The sequence below is a fragment of the Pocillopora verrucosa genome, chromosome 6, assembly GCF_036669915.1.
Source record: "Pocillopora verrucosa isolate sample1 chromosome 6, ASM3666991v2, whole genome shotgun sequence".
Lineage (NCBI taxonomy): Eukaryota > Metazoa > Cnidaria > Anthozoa > Scleractinia > Pocilloporidae > Pocillopora > Pocillopora verrucosa.
Window position 1 is genome coordinate 14218428 of NC_089317.1, and position 17420 is coordinate 14235847.

The 17420-nt window shown below is 37.8% G+C and overlaps 2 protein-coding genes across 4 annotated transcripts; one reads left to right on the forward strand and one right to left on the reverse strand.

The window, feature by feature from the left end:
• Positions 1-963: 963 nt before the first annotated feature.
• On the reverse strand, positions 964-8779 carry LOC131777740 (uncharacterized). Its single transcript, XM_066168929.1, has 9 exons — positions 8663-8779; positions 5987-6571; positions 5624-5683; positions 4741-4965; positions 4275-4433; positions 3455-3691; positions 2582-2758; positions 1597-1830; positions 964-1124 (listed from the first exon to the last, which is right to left on the reverse strand). Exons 1-9 carry the CDS (start codon positions 8739-8741, stop codon positions 964-966), a joined length of 1917 nt encoding a protein of 638 aa, XP_066025026.1. The 5' UTR covers positions 8742-8779.
• A 1495-nt stretch (positions 8780-10274) lies between these two features.
• Positions 10275-17406, forward strand: LOC131777762 (myosin-VIIa). 3 transcript variants are annotated; one of them, XM_059094097.2, is made up of 13 exons: positions 10275-10399; positions 10827-10905; positions 11084-11227; positions 11663-11743; positions 11882-11968; positions 12446-12567; positions 12928-13045; positions 13128-13256; positions 13657-13830; positions 14290-14511; positions 14814-14981; positions 15475-15728; positions 16331-17406. In XM_059094097.2, exons 2-13 carry the CDS (start codon positions 10888-10890, stop codon positions 16482-16484), a joined length of 1671 nt encoding a protein of 556 aa, XP_058950080.2. In that variant the 5' UTR covers positions 10275-10399; positions 10827-10887; the 3' UTR covers positions 16485-17406. The 3 variants fall into 3 exon arrangements, with proteins under 3 accessions (XP_058950080.2, XP_058950083.2, XP_058950082.2); XM_059094099.2 differs by having other exon boundaries at positions 10286-10399; positions 10877-10905; XM_059094100.2 differs by lacking the exon at positions 10827-10905 and having other exon boundaries at positions 10280-10399.
• Positions 17407-17420: the final 14 nt, after the last annotated feature.

Here is a 17420-nt window from a genome sequence, read left to right on the forward strand (position 1 = left end):
ATTCTGGGATATACCAGGACCACAGAGTGGTCAGATCGAACTAGTCCTTGAGTGACCGATACGATAAAGCATTTCAAGAGCTTCAAAAAGAGGCTTTCAGCGAGCATTTTTCTTATCATTGTAGGCTGATGTTCGAGTCCTCTGTTTGCAGCATTCCCAAAAGGAACTTACAGTCGATAGCGGAAACTATGAAACGCCACACGATACAAATGGCGGTGCCCAGATAAAAAATGACCGCTACATTATTTCCTAGAGAGGTCCTTTATTCATATCGTAAAATGAGGAAATATCACGCCGCTGTTGATTTGACTTTGCGAGGGTTTATCAATCTTTAAGCATCAGCATCATCAGCCTGTTGATTGCTGTACTTTTTTATTTTCTTCGTACTAGTAAAGAGAGAAGACATCAATCTTACCAACTTACGGTATTTTATGTGATTTGAGTCAAGGAGAAGATTTTGGTTTTTTTTTTTTTTTTTTTTTGGGGGGGGGGGGAGAGAGGACTGGTTTAAGAGGTAAAATGGCTTTGAGAGACGATGCGGATCAATATCAGTATCTGGGCTACTGCCCACCTACCCCTCCCCTCACTCAACAACAGTCAATTGAAAACAAGTTAAAGTTAATGTTGGGTTAGGGGAGGGGTAATTGGGCAGTTGCCCAGATACTGATATTGATCCGACGATCCTAAGGCAATTCACACTCGGTAAAGATTTTAATGTCGTCAGTCAATTCACACGCAATTTATCTGACCTCTTATTGTCTATGACAAAAGAAAGCTGGTGGATGCAAGAATCGGACTGCCTCGTAAGGTTTTAATTTGTCAGATAAATCGGACCGTTTTGAATTTCCGAAAAGTAAGAGCAATTAAGTTGTTTGTATTCTCTGGTTCCAGCCATATCCAACATAAACCACTTGACACTTTAAATTAGCCTGTTGATTGCTGTACTTTTTTATTTTCTTCGTACTAGTAAAGAGAGAAGACAAAGTTAGTCTTTTCCCTTCCCACACAGATGTCATCAACCAAGGCGTTACATGTTTTAAATCCTCGACCAATGCATTTATCTGCCTCTGAAGGTCCATCCTTGCTGAATGTTTCGCCTGCTTCAGGCCCCGACCAGCACTCACCTTAGGAACAATAAAAATTGCTTTGAATCAAACAGTAGCCGGTACTTTGGGTCCTGGCAGAGAATATATTTTGTGGGAAATAGAGAGCGTAATAGGATTAACTTTTTGTCGGTTTTAGGATTCAGGGGATCCAGCGAGAATAGAACATCACGTGGAATTTTGTTCTTTAACTGATGGAAATATACATGTTTTAGATGAATAAACGATGCGATCTTAAAAGTTTTGGTGTTTAGGTTTAAGGAAACAAACATTTATATGAAGTTTTAAGATGATATCTGAATTCCGACTTTATGAATTAAATATACGAAGCTATCCAGAGTCACTAGCTACAATGTATACAAATTGGACAGTAACGTTTCAGCTACCTTCCTCTACGTTACAATGTCTTGTCAAGCAAAATTAGGGCTTGAAAAAAAAACCCGTATCAGTGATTTTATTGTGCAAGTGTGTTCTGTCGCACGTGTTCACCTACCATAATGCTGCAACCCAAAGTGGGAGTATTTCTTTTCCTTTGCCTTCTCGGCACAGAGACACACCAACTCATACAAGTAAAGGTCCCATTCTCCCCAATTAATTTCAGTTCCGTTATTTTTGGAACTTTTTCGGTCGCGATATGTAAGAAGCAGTTCACCGAGTGGTCGAGCATTCTTCTTCTGATTATCCTTAAAGCAGCCAACAGGTTTAAAAGGAACTGAACAACGTGCATCTGAAAAAGCCCAAAAACCACAATGGTATGACATATTCCTAAGAGGTCATAAAGTGGTTAATGGATGGTTTTAATAAAACCCTGTAAATTATACTAAATGAAAGTAGCTATCAATAGACTGAAATTAGGTAACGACAGCTAGACTGATTTTCGAGCTCGTACTTGTTGAGTTATGAGAAACAACCAGCTGAGACCATAGCATGGGCCTCTTATCTTATTCAGATCAAGAGTAAGGATAAATTCCATCGTCCATTTGTTGTGGGTCACTCGTTTGTCTGCATGCTACCTAGTAATCACAGTCCTTCGACATCTTAAATAGAACTCAGTTTATTCCTTGGAAAAGTGCCAACACTTTTTTTTTTTACATCTGAAGCACAATCCACGTTGATACCTATTCTCTACGGGGCTCATTCATTCATTTATCTACTCTAATTGGTAACTTGTTTAAACCTTAAGTTAATATATTAACGAAAACGACAAAGATTCATCAACTTGACTGACTGCGGACTTTCTGTTCAAGAATGCAATGCTGAAAGCCCTGCAAACTTAGGGCAAGAATTCATTATCAACGAACGTGTAATATTCCATTGAGATTTTGTTATATCCTCCTTTGAGAACTGGCTGTAATCACCTACCTTATTCTGTGGAAAGGAATTGTGAGTTTCTCCGTTCAAATGGTAAAACGAGAAGCATATCTGCTTAGTAATTTCTGTAAAAGCAACGCCTGCTATACTGCACGTAACGATATTACCTTCACTCTTTATAATGGTGTAAACATAGTTTACGAAGTGTTTTCCTACACACTCTATGTCTGTAGATTTTGGATCCTCAGGGCATGGCTGATAGTCGCTGGTCAAACAGCTGTCTGCTGAAGCAGGACCAAGTTGGTTATATGTTTCAGCGGCCTCTGGGCCTGACCAACATTCTCCTGTTCAGAAGGATATGCCCAGAGAAACGTTGATATGAACGTTCAAGCAATGCTTGGATATTTCAATCTCCATCAAACTTTGAGGTGAACAAGTTCTGCTATACAGATTTCATAGGCAATGACAGCAATTTAACTCAATTGCGAGAGCAGTTGAGCAATATACAAGAGCACTCGCAGGAGAAGTAAAACAAGTTCACATGCATGAGTGTTATCATATAGAATGTGTCATTCTATAAGTATATACTTAAGGAACAAGAGTTTCCCTGAAGTCGTTTACCATTGGAAGCTCACATTATCTATGGAGGTAAAATCCAAAAACTTCTGGTGATCAATAACCTTAGTCAACTGAGTTCTTGCTACTTAAATAATACTTGATTGTGAATATATGAAAATCATGGATTTGAACTGCGGACAAAGACGTGAATATGAAGGCGATCTTCGCAGTAATGAACACTACTTGAGCAGTAGTGAAAATAAGGTCTGAAAAACTTCAGGCCTGTACGGGATTTGAACCCATGACCTCTGCGATACCGGTGCAGTGCTCTACCAACTGAGCTAACAAGCCAAACTGTAGGGCAATGGAGGTTTCTTTACTTTCCCGGTAGTTTTGTTTTTTGGGTCCAACCTCTCCACCTATCAAAGTTTTCGTTAAAATAACATTTGTCTATAATATTGTTCAAAACTAAACCTCCTCACCGTAAAACTGTAAGCCAAAATGGGTGAACTTGTTTTCTGCAGCCTTCTCCGCACATCTGCATGCTAACTTTGGCAAGTACGCGTTCCAATTCCCCCAGTCTATCTTAATATTACTGTAAACAGGAGACTTGGAATCGCGATCAGTTAATATGAGTTTATTTAAAAGCCGAGGGTCCTCTTTGTTGTCTTTGAAACAGCCGAGTTTGTGATATTCTACTCCACATGTTGGCTCAGCCTCTTCAAACAAGAAAAAGAGAAAAGTGCGTAAGGCAAATAACCTCCCACTGAGGTAAGACATCGTCAAAAAATTGAAAACTACATACATACATAGATACAGACGTACATTCATATATGCATACTATAGACAGACAGACATACATGTATGCATATAATTGGCTCAGCCTCTTCCAACAAGAAAAAGAGAAAAGTGCGTAAGGCAAATAACCTCCCACTGAGGTAAGACATCGTTTAAAAAAAAAACACTACATACATACATAGATACATACGTACATTCATATATACATACTACAGAAACAGACAGACAGACATACATGTATACGTATGTGACTATGACAAAAACATGATAGACTGTTAGCCAACACATCCTTACCGTTGCAGAAGACCGAACTTGAATTAGCAGTTCTGTGACCAAATTGTTATGCAGGCTCAGGGTGATCCTCCAAGAATATAATAATCTCTTGGTGTGAATCTATCACCGGCTATGAGATTCTTGCTTTCAACATCATGTTAACATGATGTTATTTTAACTGTTAAAATTATATACTCCTAGCTCTTACTGAGATGTCCTGTTTTACGTTACCTGCTCTTTGTACTTCATACACGAAGTTGGTTTCCTTTTCTCCAACGCATATCTTTGAATCAGAAACATCGCACTTCTCAAAATTACTCGTAATGCATGTATTTTTGGCACCAGCCCTGTTGTACGTCTCTTGCGCCTGTGGACCAGACCAACACTCGCCTGTAGAGAAAATAAGTTACTTAACCTTAAATTGAAATAATATGTCGTGTTTGAGTTCTAATGACTCTTGAAATAATAAACTTTGGAACAAGAATTAACCAGTTTAGCACGAAGAAAAGGTTTTCAAGCGACAGGCTTGCACTAAAAAACTAATACAATTTTGGAACATATGTCGAGCGAAGGGTTTTTATCAAGACCGCCAAACTTTACCCGAAATTTCGCTTGTTTCATGGCCTACAAGGACTCATCTTTTTTGTATTTGGCGTCAGACCTTGGTGTCAATTCTGTTGATGATTATGTCACTTACCGTAGAACTGAATACTGAAATATGCATAATTGCGAACTTTTGCTTCCTTTGCACAACGGCAGACGAGGTCGTTAATGTAAGAATTCCAGTCCTGCCAGTCGACTGATTTACCACTAAACTTCTTAGTCGCTGAGTCACGGTCGGTGAAAAGCAACTTTGGAAGAGGGCGTGGGAGTTTCATGTCATCCTTAAAACAGCCTACTTTAGTGTACTTAGCAGGACATGCTGTTACATCAGAGGAAAAAGAAAAACCAATTTCATAACCAAAAATTCCCAGAATATTCTTGTTAAAATATTAACACCATTAACTAGGAGATGAATTTAGGAAAATTTATTTAGTGAATGAAACATGCATACTTGGAGGAAAAAGACTCACAGATTACAACAAGTACGAAAACAACGATTATTTATCGCGCGAAGAATTTTAATTCATGTTAATATGGCGCTCGAAGGGTGGCAGGGGATAGGATCTCGTCGTCTTCATTGATTTTGGAGTAAATTTGGTATGGATATGTCGTTTACTGAGAAAGTGTGAAAATTGAGTTGATGCTTAATCGCAGCCTAATCGAAAAAAAGTATGATAGATATATATACACCAATAGGAGTGAATTATAGGTAAATAAGGAGTACAGTCTATACTGAGAGATTATAGTTAACACGGGGTACAAACAGGAGAGGAAAGCGAGAGGCTTATGATTCCAAAGAAAACCGTAGACAACAACATGAGCAAGATCAAATGGTAAGATAATCCAGAGGGTGACACAAATGACGTAAGTTCGAAACCACTTTCTGAAAAAAATCGTCGAGCTTTGCAGTAGTTTTATGATACTGTTACTTTCATTGGTTTAAATTCTATATCTAAAAGGAGCATGTGCATACTTACTTGAGCTGACAGGTTCGACAGCAGCAACATACGGCACTGGAGACTCGGGGGACTGGGGCTCTGAAACAAACATGTTGAATGGCAGATATGCAGTTAGGGGTTCTCGAAGATTTATCATAAAATAGGGATAATTATTAGCATTAGAGCTTCTTTTCATCATTAGACATCATCATTATCATTCAGTTATCAATACCATAAAGTTCATTTGTATAATGTGCTACCCTTTTTTACTTTTGTGCTACAAGTTATAATCTATATAAGTATCTATCAAGAAAAAAAACAAGAATTGAAAAGATGAATTTTTCTTTCAAATTTCTATATCTCTAATTTATTTTAGAACAAAGTATAGCGCTTGGTTTGTACCTTCTGCTAAGCAAACGACCCGAGTTATTGAATCCACCATATTTAGGACCCCATCATAATCCTGGAAATAAATTACGTTTTCATTTGTCGGTTCAGAGGCCATAACGTTCAACTCCTCACTGTCAACCAACATGCCAACACCTACAGCAATCACATGTACCCCTATGGTTCTCAGGCTGGCCATAGGCTCCTGAATTAGTTCTTTTCCTTGCTTGTAGTTTAGTGGTGTCGTTTGACCATCAGTCAATATCAATAGCAGTTTTTTCGCGAATGTTCGGTCGATTCGCTGAAATATTTCAGCCGCCTTCTTCAGGGCTAACTCTGTTCTCGTGATTCCGTTTTGATAATTGTTTTTCAGGTTATTTAACTTCCATTCCAAAAGCTTTTGGTCGCTGGATGGTTCAATAACCTCATTAGCAATCTCGCTGAAGTCAATGACTCCTATGCGACTTTTTGCATTCAAGGAAAGTAACTTCTTGCCGAGCTGCGAGGCAAAATCTACGCTTTTATCCCAGTTTCCTTTAAGCACACTACCAGACGCATCCAAAGCTATTACGATATCCAGCGGTGAGTTGCATAATTTTCCTACAAACGAAATAGAAATTTGTCAGGAGTCGCATTAAGCGAGCCACTTCAACGATTAAGTTCTCACATACGGAAAAACCAGTAAGAGTAAGAAATTTCCTATTAGAGGATTGAAAAAGTAACTTAAACAAGAACAACGATGAGTTTTTTTGTCCTCAAGAGTTACAAGTAGATTGCAGCAATTATAAACTACACAGAGAGTACAGGCTGTCCTTAATAACCATAAAAGGTTAGAAAGATAGGACAGCCGCTCTTAGGTATTTAATTGATAGATACTATGTTAGGGTCAGGTACCAGCCGTTCAAACACACCTACCCAAAACACAAAAAGCAGAGAAAAAAAATAAAAGCGAGAGGAATAACAACAAATTAAAATTAGAAAAATGTCTAAGAAAAAACTTTTCAATAAGAATAGATTTCAGCTTTTCCTTGAAAGGTTTTAGGGGGAGGAATTTTATCTCATCGCTTACCTGTATGTTAGTCCAAATTTTAGGACGCACTTTGGGTGTGACATTTTACCAATTATCAAATACTTCTACTAGAAGTAATATCTATCGTTGTCACCTAAAAATCCGATCAAAGTTTTTCTTTTTCTTTGTTTCAAAAGTCTTCTCCGCTAATGATTATGTAAACCTCCTTTAACGAAAACCATGAATCGAATACCTTCCCTCCTACCCTATATTTTCCCTTTTCTACACACTTCAAGACATGAACCAAGCTGAACAGTCAAAACAACAAATATCTGTTGGTTACATCCGAAACCTTTCCGAGTTTTATGGGCCTCGGATGATTTTCATAGAAGGGATGATTATAATTACCTTAATTTTAGGGTTTAGTTACGAGTCTTTTCACGAAATGAATTTGTCAGTGATTGTGTGCTCCAAACCTTTTGATAAATTGCTTATCATTCCACTACTTCTTTTTAAACTCCATTTGTTATCATCGGTTTACGGATGTCAGTTCGCTTAATTGCACTGCCGCCTGCTTCAAGTTCGTCCCTATCACGAACATTTCTCTCCACGAGAAGAAATTCACCACTAAACCTTTCTCCTATTCGAATTTTTTGTCCAAAAAACGTCTCTCTACTCAGATGAAATCAAAATGGGAGGGGTAAAATTTTGAAGAGACGGAAACTTTGGGAACTCGATATGTCAATTAAAGGCACGCTTCAGTCAACATTAGTCTTAAAACGGATAAACAAAATAGCAAAAGTCTCTTCAGAATTCGTGAAACCAGTAAACAATGACGACAACGACAACGGCCGTAAGATTTGAACAATGACCGAACAAAACAATGACACCTGTATATGGAGAGCGACTAAGTAACAAGAAAGTGGCGACAGGGATAGGACGAAAGAGTTGTTAGGCTTGATAATCAAAGTATAAAAGTTTCTAAAATTAGACACACTTATCCGGAGGATTACACAGGAAATACGTTTAATTTGGCACCTAACAACTGAATTGATACCTAGAAATCCTCGTCTTATAAATTATTGATGGTACTCTTAAAGCTGACCACAAAACATGACCAACAATGCTGTTCTCATTATTATCTTCATGTCATTAGCCTTAGTGGACCATGAAATTTTCGTCAAATAAATGCTACGTTTGAAATGAAAAACAACTTGCAAAACGTAAAGTATTCTTGAACTTGTTTGATTTGTTGGCAGGTTTTACAGGTGGACGTTACATACGACTCAGAACGATTTTTTACAATAGCATATTTTGTGAAAGTAATTCCAAAAAATCACTAATTCCAAGAAACCACTTTTAAATAGTGCAGCTTTTTACTTTTCGAACTAAACATTAGTTAGTCCTCGGTTTGATTAGAGGGGTGGACACCAGCTTGTTAAGCCAACAAAACATGTAATTTTACATGGAATTACGGTTATCAGCTCCTACTAGGTTCCTTTGCGACATTTGTATTCATTATTACCACCTACTGAGGTCAAATTAAGGGGAATATAAACAGTTGCTCAAGAAATGGAAAATTTTGGCAGTGACGTGCAATACTGACGAGCACTATGATCAGACTCAGCAAAAAGAGAAAGCGTTTGAATCCTTAGGTTGATGGCAAAAATCAGTCTTCTCACCTGATTTCTGTGTTGATGACGACTGCAAGCTTACTAGAAAAACCCACACAAAATACAAATGCGTCAGCTGAACTGCCATCGATATAAACCAAATCAACTTTAAATCATGAACTACAGATGAACCACAGAGCTAATGGATCGACAAATTACGGATACAATAATCAAAATCAAATTTGACACTTTGCATCAAATTAATTACATGGCTGAGTTCTTTATTGGTTGGCTAAAGATTGAGTTGTAAACATACCTGTGTGTTATTTTGTATCTTGACACATGTAGTTTGCACTGTCGCCTGTAAGTTTAGAAACTTAGCTATTAATGAATTCCTCCCCCAAAGGCCCTCCAAATCGTTAATTAAACACAATTTCTACAGGTTATTCTAAATATGAAGACCACATATGACCTACCGTTGTGTAGATAAGCCTCCTCCCGTGCCCAATAAAACAGCTTGTTAATCTTGTGACAAATTTGATTCCAAAATATACAATCAGTGAAAAAAATGTGAATTTTTAAGATGGGAGTTGAGTTGACCTGTGAGATTTTCAACTAATCGAAGAGCGCCTGGTATTCAGGCCAGGGTTCGTTGACGGAATTCTACGTTTAAGTAACAGGAGAGAAAATTCCTTGTCTGATATGAAAGGAGAGTTAATAAAAAATGGAGAAAGATATTAAAAATTCAATTCTAACTTCTCTGTTTCCTACTGACAAAGCGGTTAAGACCTCTAGATTTCTTATATTCTCCTTTCCCTCTTTCTACCCTTCTTTCGTCCTTCCTTCTTTCCTTTCTTACTTTCTTTTCTTTATTTAGTTTTTTCTTCCAAGCTTTTTATTTCTTTCCTTTTATCTCTCTGCTGTTTTCTTTCCTTCACACGTCATTAGCCGTTCATTTTTCGCAAATGACGCCAATGATATTTTGAACAATGTTAGCCAGCCATTTTTTCGGGAATGATGTCACTGATATTTTGATCTATGGAAATTTCTTTAAAGGGCAGCAGTAATAATTCGCGAATAGCTATCTTTGATCATTAAGTACTGAGCAGAGTGAATAATGTACATTTTGTATGCAATGCGGAATCAGTTACAAAAATAGTGGACCAGTTTTAAAAGCTGGTGTTTGGACCAATACACAAAAGGGTCACAAAAGGGTCATAGTTAGAAGGCGAATATGATCAAATTGGTTGAGAATTAAATCAAAATAGAAAGAAACATGCTTTTTTGCTAACGTCTGTTCACCCAATTATTATTGGAGTGTTTCTCTTGGTCAGTTTGTTATTTGTGAATGGAATGCAATGAATATTTGCATTTTTTAATATTTGGGGGGTGGGTGAGCCACATCCTGGGGTGGCCGCCTTCGGAGTCAGCGCTGGAAATGAATTACTGTGTTATTCTCACACATTGGCCCGGGAGGGTCTGGAATTGCTGTGGCATTCCTGGTATACAGTGCCGTCTCAGAAATGTCTGTCTCAAGAATCAAGTAAGTGCAGTAGAAATGGGTTTTGTTATTTCTTTTAAGAGTGAATTGTTCTTTAATTAGCGTGTGACGGCTCCAAATTTATTCCGGAATGTTCTGTTCTGCATGACCGCTAAAGCATTTTATTCTTTGTGATTCTGAACAGGCTCACACCTCAAACCCCGATTGTCACAATAACATGCTTATGTCGCTGATGTGAAGTTGAACTTTACAGAAGTATCAACTTCAACCAAAGAGTAGAAAAGGAAGTAAAGTCGTTTATCCAGGTAAGATAACTTAGTCACACGGTAATGTAGCGGAATTAAAGAATTATTTGTGAAATTATTACATACAAAATTATAGCATAGAGAATTCCTGAAGAATTTTAACTCGTTGTTTATTACACGCAGATGTATTCTCTGATTGTTTTAACTCAGCTTAGTCGCCTTTGAGTCATCTCAAATAACGACCTTCGCCTTAAATGAAACAAAAGCTCCAAGTCGTTTGGTTAAATGGCCAAACAGTTCCAATACAGGAGCAGCGATTAAAGAGCAGCCATTTTGTTTATAGCAAATGAAGCATAACAAGCAAGGTTTAGTTTAAAAAGATTCGCAAACACTTTTTTTTTCTATAAACGTTTATAGGAATTGACGAATCAGATGTCGAAGATTTTTAAATTAGTTTTTTGGTTCGTTTATTAACTAATTTTTTCAGGTGTTGGTTAAAATGTGAGACACGTATCTTTTTCCACACCTCAACAACAGGACCAAACAGGATGGAACCTCACAGACAGGTCAGAAATAATCAGTGTCCATTAGTCTTGTGCTCAGGCCTTTCCTAAGACTTATGATAACATTTACAGCTAGCTTGCTCTCTCCAATTGATTGATTTTGTAAATTGTATCAGTCCATTCCAATGACGTCAGTTTTACAACGCAGTCTTTGTTTTCTTTTATTTGTTGTGGTAAACAGAAAATGCAGGAACCTGATGATTTGTCAAGCTGTGATTTTCTAAGTTTTGCCAAAAGCAATTTTCAAAATGAAGAAATATGCCAGTTCTCAAGAGTACCTCTTACGTCATCTCTTTTACACTGCAACAATATCGACGACAGGAAGGTAACAATTTCTACTTGTAATGCATATCAATCACTTGTACCATTTTGATCTAATCGATCATTAGGCAGAATATAAATGTGTTAAAATAACAATAGCGATTCCATTTTAAAATGGCACCCAGTAGATATCACAGTTGTGACCGTGAGATACGTTTCTAGCCCGAGGAGTAAACTGGTTGAGTTGCGTACAGTTATCAGAATTTTCTGGAATTAATCAAATGACTTCGGCTCGAATGTAAGAAATGGTAGTATGAAATTCCACAGCTGGTCAACACATTTCGGAAAATTTTGCTGCAGTCAGGATATTAAAACTAAATCAATCAGATGAAAATTAAGGTCACATATATAAGTGATAAAACTGGATATTTTCACATAATCTTTTCGTTTATCCATGGTTTATTTGATGACGTACTATTATTTCCTGTTTACTTTAAAGGCGTCCTGTGCAATTTCTGTCGCCATATTGCGATTCATGAGGGATATGGGAGAACCAAAATTCGACGAAGAAGACATTATGGTATTTATTTGTCGCGAATTAAAGCTTGCTTGTTGCTGTAATGCACATTTTATTTCTTTCGTACCGTATCACAATACTCCCTTATAAAGTAGCAGTAAAATAATATGCAGAAAAGAAATACCTCATCTTTTTTTAAAGGTTTCAGAAGTAAAAGAGACGCCACAGCCAATTAACAAAGCCTATGCATCAGGAACCACGTTCAAGAGGAAGGTTGTCTCTGAGAAGGTGAAAAGGAGCAAGCACTCAGTTATGCCAAGAGAATATAAACAGTTTATAATCTCTTGGTTATACTTCACCAGGGAAAGGACTCTACACTCCCCATTATCTTAATTTGTTTCGTTGAAACCCTCTGCTTCCCACTCAATGTACCAATATGATTGACAGGATGGCAATGGATTGTTTTCAACGGGTGTGAAGGGGATTGTTCCCGATACCCACAGAAATCATTGATTCGAAAAAGCTAGCGATGGCTGGAGAACTTGTTACAATAAATGTGCTTGACTACCATCGAACAAGCTTGGTCAATAAAGGATTGGTTGCAATAGTTTCCAAAGAATTGCAAACTACGTATTCATTCAAAAAACTTGTAGTGGCTGAGTGCGACCTGTTATGTTTCCCAATAGCTACTCATTGCCTTGTCCGATTTTTTAAGTTTTTCGATCTGGATTTATTCTTAAGATCATGTTGATACATATTTTTTAGACCCAACAGATGTCTTTTACATCTCACGACATTCCACCTTTAATCATGATGAATCGTCCCACAACAAACGTTGAGAAAATACAGTTTATCACCAGCTTTGGAATACGTAGACAGACTTTAAGGTGAGCAATATGTAGAGGAGGCGTTTTTCTTTGTTTTTTGTTGATTTTCTCGTCTTTTTGTTTATTTTCCTAAATGTTGACTTGCAAGAAAATTCCAGCTCAATCGATGGTCACCACAACATTCAGAGCTGAAAAACTAAAAGGAAGCTATTTTACTTTAATTGGGTTGGGCCATACTAAACGATTTTTATTTCCTACTGAATAAGAAGTACCCCATTTTTCACTCTTTTCTGCTTCGGTAGACTTATCAGTGAGACCCTGTCATGTGTATCCCCAGTTTAAGAAAGGAAAGCAAGAAAGACGCAAATCTGTTTTCGCTTTTTGCTGCTTGTCATCCTTATCATTTTAATCTAATTACAGGGATGAAATCTACTGCCAAATTTGCCGCCAACTAATAAACAATGGTTCTCCAACAAGCTATACCCGAGGATGGATTCTATTGGCCCTTTGTGTTGGCGTTTTCCCGCCTTCGGATGAGGTGCTGTCTTGACACTGTAATCGCTTTTTCTGTATTTTCCTCCGCCTGCTGCAAACTAAATTAATCATTTTTTCGTCGTTAGCTGCTGAATTACCTCAGAAACTTTCTAAAACAAGGCCCCGGTAAATTTGGAGAATATTGCTACTCGATTCTTCAGAGAACTCTTGAAATAGGTTCAAGAACACAGCCTTCTACAATTGTTGAATTGGAGGTGAGTGATCAAGACGGTGAATTCCTTTCCGTTTTTATTGTTTTACTGCATGGCTCGTAATGTATCGCAATATTTTGTGGACACCCCTATCAAATGAACACTCCAAGAAAATTACCTTTGAATTTTTCGTATTTAAGGATATCTTAAACGATTAACAGATTTGTTCAGTTTATTAAAATGTCATTTACAAGTTAGCAGAAGGGTAATGGTCGGTTTAGTATGTTTAACCTCTTGGGAGTATCCGCTAAATGAAAGTTTCATCACTTTCATATCTGCCGAGATTTTACAACCTCCTGCAGCCTAAATACATTCCAACCTGTGGGCTATGGTGACACACCGAAACTAATGGATTAGTTCCTAAGATGTGGAAGTTTACGGAATGTCGGTATCTAATTCACAGGCCGTCAAATCGCAGTCATCCCTTACTCTGCCAGTAATATTCATGGATGGAACAAGGAAGGTATTTGAAGTGGATCCTGCCACAACTTGCGCTGAACTGTGCCAGCTTATCAAAGAGGAACTGGGGCTGAAGGACATCTTTGGATTTTCCGTTTTCATTGAAGCATTGAATCAGGTTAGACGCCGTAACGAGGCTTCTTAACAGTGGCCTTCACATTTCTTCACAGTTTTAGGTTCGCCGGGTATCATAGATTAGACCAGTGCTAAGAAGTTTTTGGTAAAAACGAGACATCTTAAACACTGTAAATTACATTGATCAAGTCATTTGTGTTTAAGGCAAGGTTTAAGGTAAGGTTATGACGTGGGTAGAATCCTGAAAGGCGTCTTTTTTCCAAGAATGTCCACGGACATCATTTGTTCTTCTGCCCGCTCAGTAGTCACCATCACGCCTAACACTCAGTGTCGCAAGCGGGAATCGCGCTTCGTCGCTCAAAAAACCAAAAGAAACAGAACAAAACAAAACAAAACAAAACGGCTGTAGACAGGTTGACGAGGTCAACGATCAAATGCTATTCGGACCTGATCGAAAGTGTAAACGTAGTTCATCACCGTTGATTGTTATTTTTTGTCTCAGGTTGCCAACTGGGGCTGTGGAAATGAGAGTGTTTTAGATGCCGTCTCCTTAGCTGAGCAGTATGCATGCTCTAAGACTCTAAATGAGTCTGGTGCTTGGCACTTATTCTTTCGAAAAGATTTATTTGCACCCACGGAAAATATCAGCATTGACAAAGTGGCCACTAATCTGATCTACCATCAGATTGTCGGAGGGATCCGTGCTGAGGAGTACATCTGTGAGGTAAGAACCAAACGGGCAAAGGATGTCCGAGTACTCATTGCTGATATGAACATAATCCGAATCCCTCCTTTTCTTTTTGGCTGAGGCTTTCCGAGATGTTTTCGAAACGGTTTTTTTGTTCTATTTATTACGAGGAGGAGGTTACTCATCGCCGGTCAACCCTACTATTCCGCTCGTATGCGGCGCAGGTTCACAGGACACCCGCCACAATGCCCCTACGGCAGCAAAACTCGTACGAACGACAAACCGTTTTGAGATAGCTGGTGAATTGTAGGGCGATCTTATTTCATTCTTAATTGCAGCAACAGGAAATGATTAAAATTGTGGCTAAACGGTACTATATAGAGAATGGTCCCGAATTACAAGAAAACTTACTCCGTGAGGTTATCCAAGCTTCTTTTCCGCCATTTGTACTTGCTAATAGTTCAGAGGACGAACTTGTCAGTAACGTCAAGTCAGCTTTTTATGCGGTACGTTTCCTGTTCACAATACATGTGTGTTCTTGTAGATTGATTTGGAGTTCAATCGTGAGCATTACTTTGATGACAAGGATTGTAAATTTAATGGAAATGGATGAAGAAGAAGAAAAAGAAGAAGAAAGGTTTTCAGGGGAAAAGGTTTTAAAGATTATTGTGGCTTCTTTACGGTTACTATAAATGGGCCTTGAAATCTGATTGGTTGTTTCGATTTAGTGCTGCTTTCTTATTGGCTGGGAAAAGGATGCTATTTAGAGCAATTAAAATTAGATCCGATTCGTTTGTAAATCACACTGATAAGATTGCAAGGATTGCCAATGATTTTAAAATGGATGTAATAAAAGATAACATTATCGTTTAAAGTTCATAAAACGAAGAATGTTGTAGGGAAAGGGAAAGGGAAAGTAATTTTAGATGTCATGGTGGATATTGTGATAAACATAAAAATTCAAAATAAAAATTGCTCTTTATTTTTATCGTTGTGAAGAGTTCCCGCGTTCAAGAGAGATCTAATATAGAGGTTGTGCAACAAGACATCGTACGTTATGCAGCCAGCAATTGGTTCAGAGATTTCTCAAGAATTTTCGATGGATTTGTGTCATCGGGGCCAAAACTTCCAAAAGTCGCCGTCAAAATCGCCTTCAATTCAAAAAGATTTCAAGTTTTGTCATCTGAAACTCCTGACAGTCCTCCCTTACTTAGTATGGGATACTCTCAAATCAAGAAAGCGACCAGTCTCAGGTCTGTAGAATGCTTAGTGGATTCAAACACAGAAGGGATCTCTTTGTTACACACATTGAGATTCAGCACTTATTACGTACAGAAGTCTTATGCTTTAACGTGAGAGCTCAAACCCTCTGCTATTACTATTTAGAAAAGGAAAAGTCCTTTTAAATGAGATCCTTGATATGAAAACACCTTGCACTAATTTTTGCTAGAAAAAGTTAAATTTAAGCAAACCAAATTCGAAACTTTGGCATTTTGGATTAATCTGTTGAACTAGGTTTTAAGTACAGGACAACTTTTAGGTAAGGTTGTTCTAGTAGCTGGCTAGTTTGTCGTTTAGCAGGGTTGAGACTTGGTTTCGAATTATCGCCAAAATGCTTAAGATCTCGATTTGTCGGCGTTGAGGTGTGAAAAGTTGGACAGTTGACTGTTTGACCAGCTGTCTGACTGACCGAAGAAACAACTGTCTAATAAACTTACTGACTGACTCACTGTCTGAATGACTGTCTGACTAACGTATGCCAAACAGCTGGAAAAGGTTACATGTACATGAAAATGTTGCTTTCTCAATAATAAACTATTGGATGACTCACGTTAACTTTTTGTTTTGTATTCAGGAAAGGAATGTATCTGGATCCCGTTTTGGTCCTGAACACAATTCGTTCCCAGACCTTCTCTTTCAGGAGTGTGCAAGCTGATACAATGAATAACCTCATCAATCATTTCTTGCTATATTTTAAAACTCCAAGTTCCGCTGGCGGAGATGACTAATTATCTGACTGGATTATATCACAGCCGATCGTCACGTCATTCCGTCTATGGTTACCAGTTACTGATCTGCATCATGCAGTGCTATACTCCATTGTTTGCTGCCGGGATGTAATCGGATATGGGACAATTAGCAAGGAAATGTATCTATATTATCGCTACGCAATAAGGTAGATTCTTAGCGAACGCATCGCCATATTATTGGTAAACGAAATTTTAGGAGCTAGACTTTTGTGATAGTAAACTAAGCATCTTGATTTTATCAATGGCTGGCACAATGTAGGAGGACCTTACCGAAGGTGTGCAATTGTCCTACCTGGGCGTACTGGAGAAATCATCTACCACGTCGAGGACGCTGACTCACGTTGTTGCTACAAGAGGATTTCATAAGGGGCGGGTTTCTTAGGTTGAAATCTCTGAAACAAGGAACTGGAGATAATTAGAACGTTTTATCAAACCTGCGAATGATAGGCTATTAAATAAGAGTAAATATGACAGCTAAGTTTATTTGGGAGTTTCTATACCTAAATCAAATTGTTTGAAGTACTTTTGAAAGCACTTGTAAAATTTACAATAGGGAAAAAACTAACTCCGCATTGAAACAGGTGGATACGACAAAATCCTTTAGGATTGCAACCAATAATTATTGTAATGCAGCATATTTCCTGTTAGATTTTTCACCGAGAAAAAGAGATGTATTTTTTTTTAAAAAAGAGAGATACCATTCCATATCTATTGATATCTCTACACGGGTCCTCTTATCATTTAGATGCCGTTTGAATCACAATTCGTCCCACCCTGCTTTGAAATGTGAGACAAAATAATAACAGCAATTACATTAATTCGTTTGTATTGCTGTATTACGATAAGATGCAAAACATCTTTGCGATATTATAATTTCCCATTAAAGTCATGTACATGTAAATGGAGTCTTTGGTT

Coding starts and splice junctions, on each gene's coding strand:
- LOC131777762 (XM_059094097.2), top strand. Junction 11,744..11,881: donor TCGACGAAGAAGACATTATG/GTATTTATTTGT, acceptor CTTTTTTTAAAG/GTTTCAGAAGTAAAAGAGAC. Junction 15,729..16,330: donor AAGAAAGCGACCAGTCTCAG/GTCTGTAGAATG, acceptor TTTTGTATTCAG/GAAAGGAATGTATCTGGATC.
- LOC131777740 (XM_066168929.1), bottom strand. CDS start 8,741: ATGGCAGTTCAGCTGACGCATTTGTATTTTGTGTGGGTTTTTCTAGTA. Junction 3,692..4,274: donor GTATGAAGTACAAAGAGCAG/GTAACGTAAAAC, acceptor TCTTGTTTGAAG/AGGCTGAGCCAACATGTGGA. Junction 1,125..1,596: donor CTTTGGGTTGCAGCATTATG/GTAGGTGAACAC, acceptor ATTGTTCCTAAG/GTGAGTGCTGGTCGGGGCCT.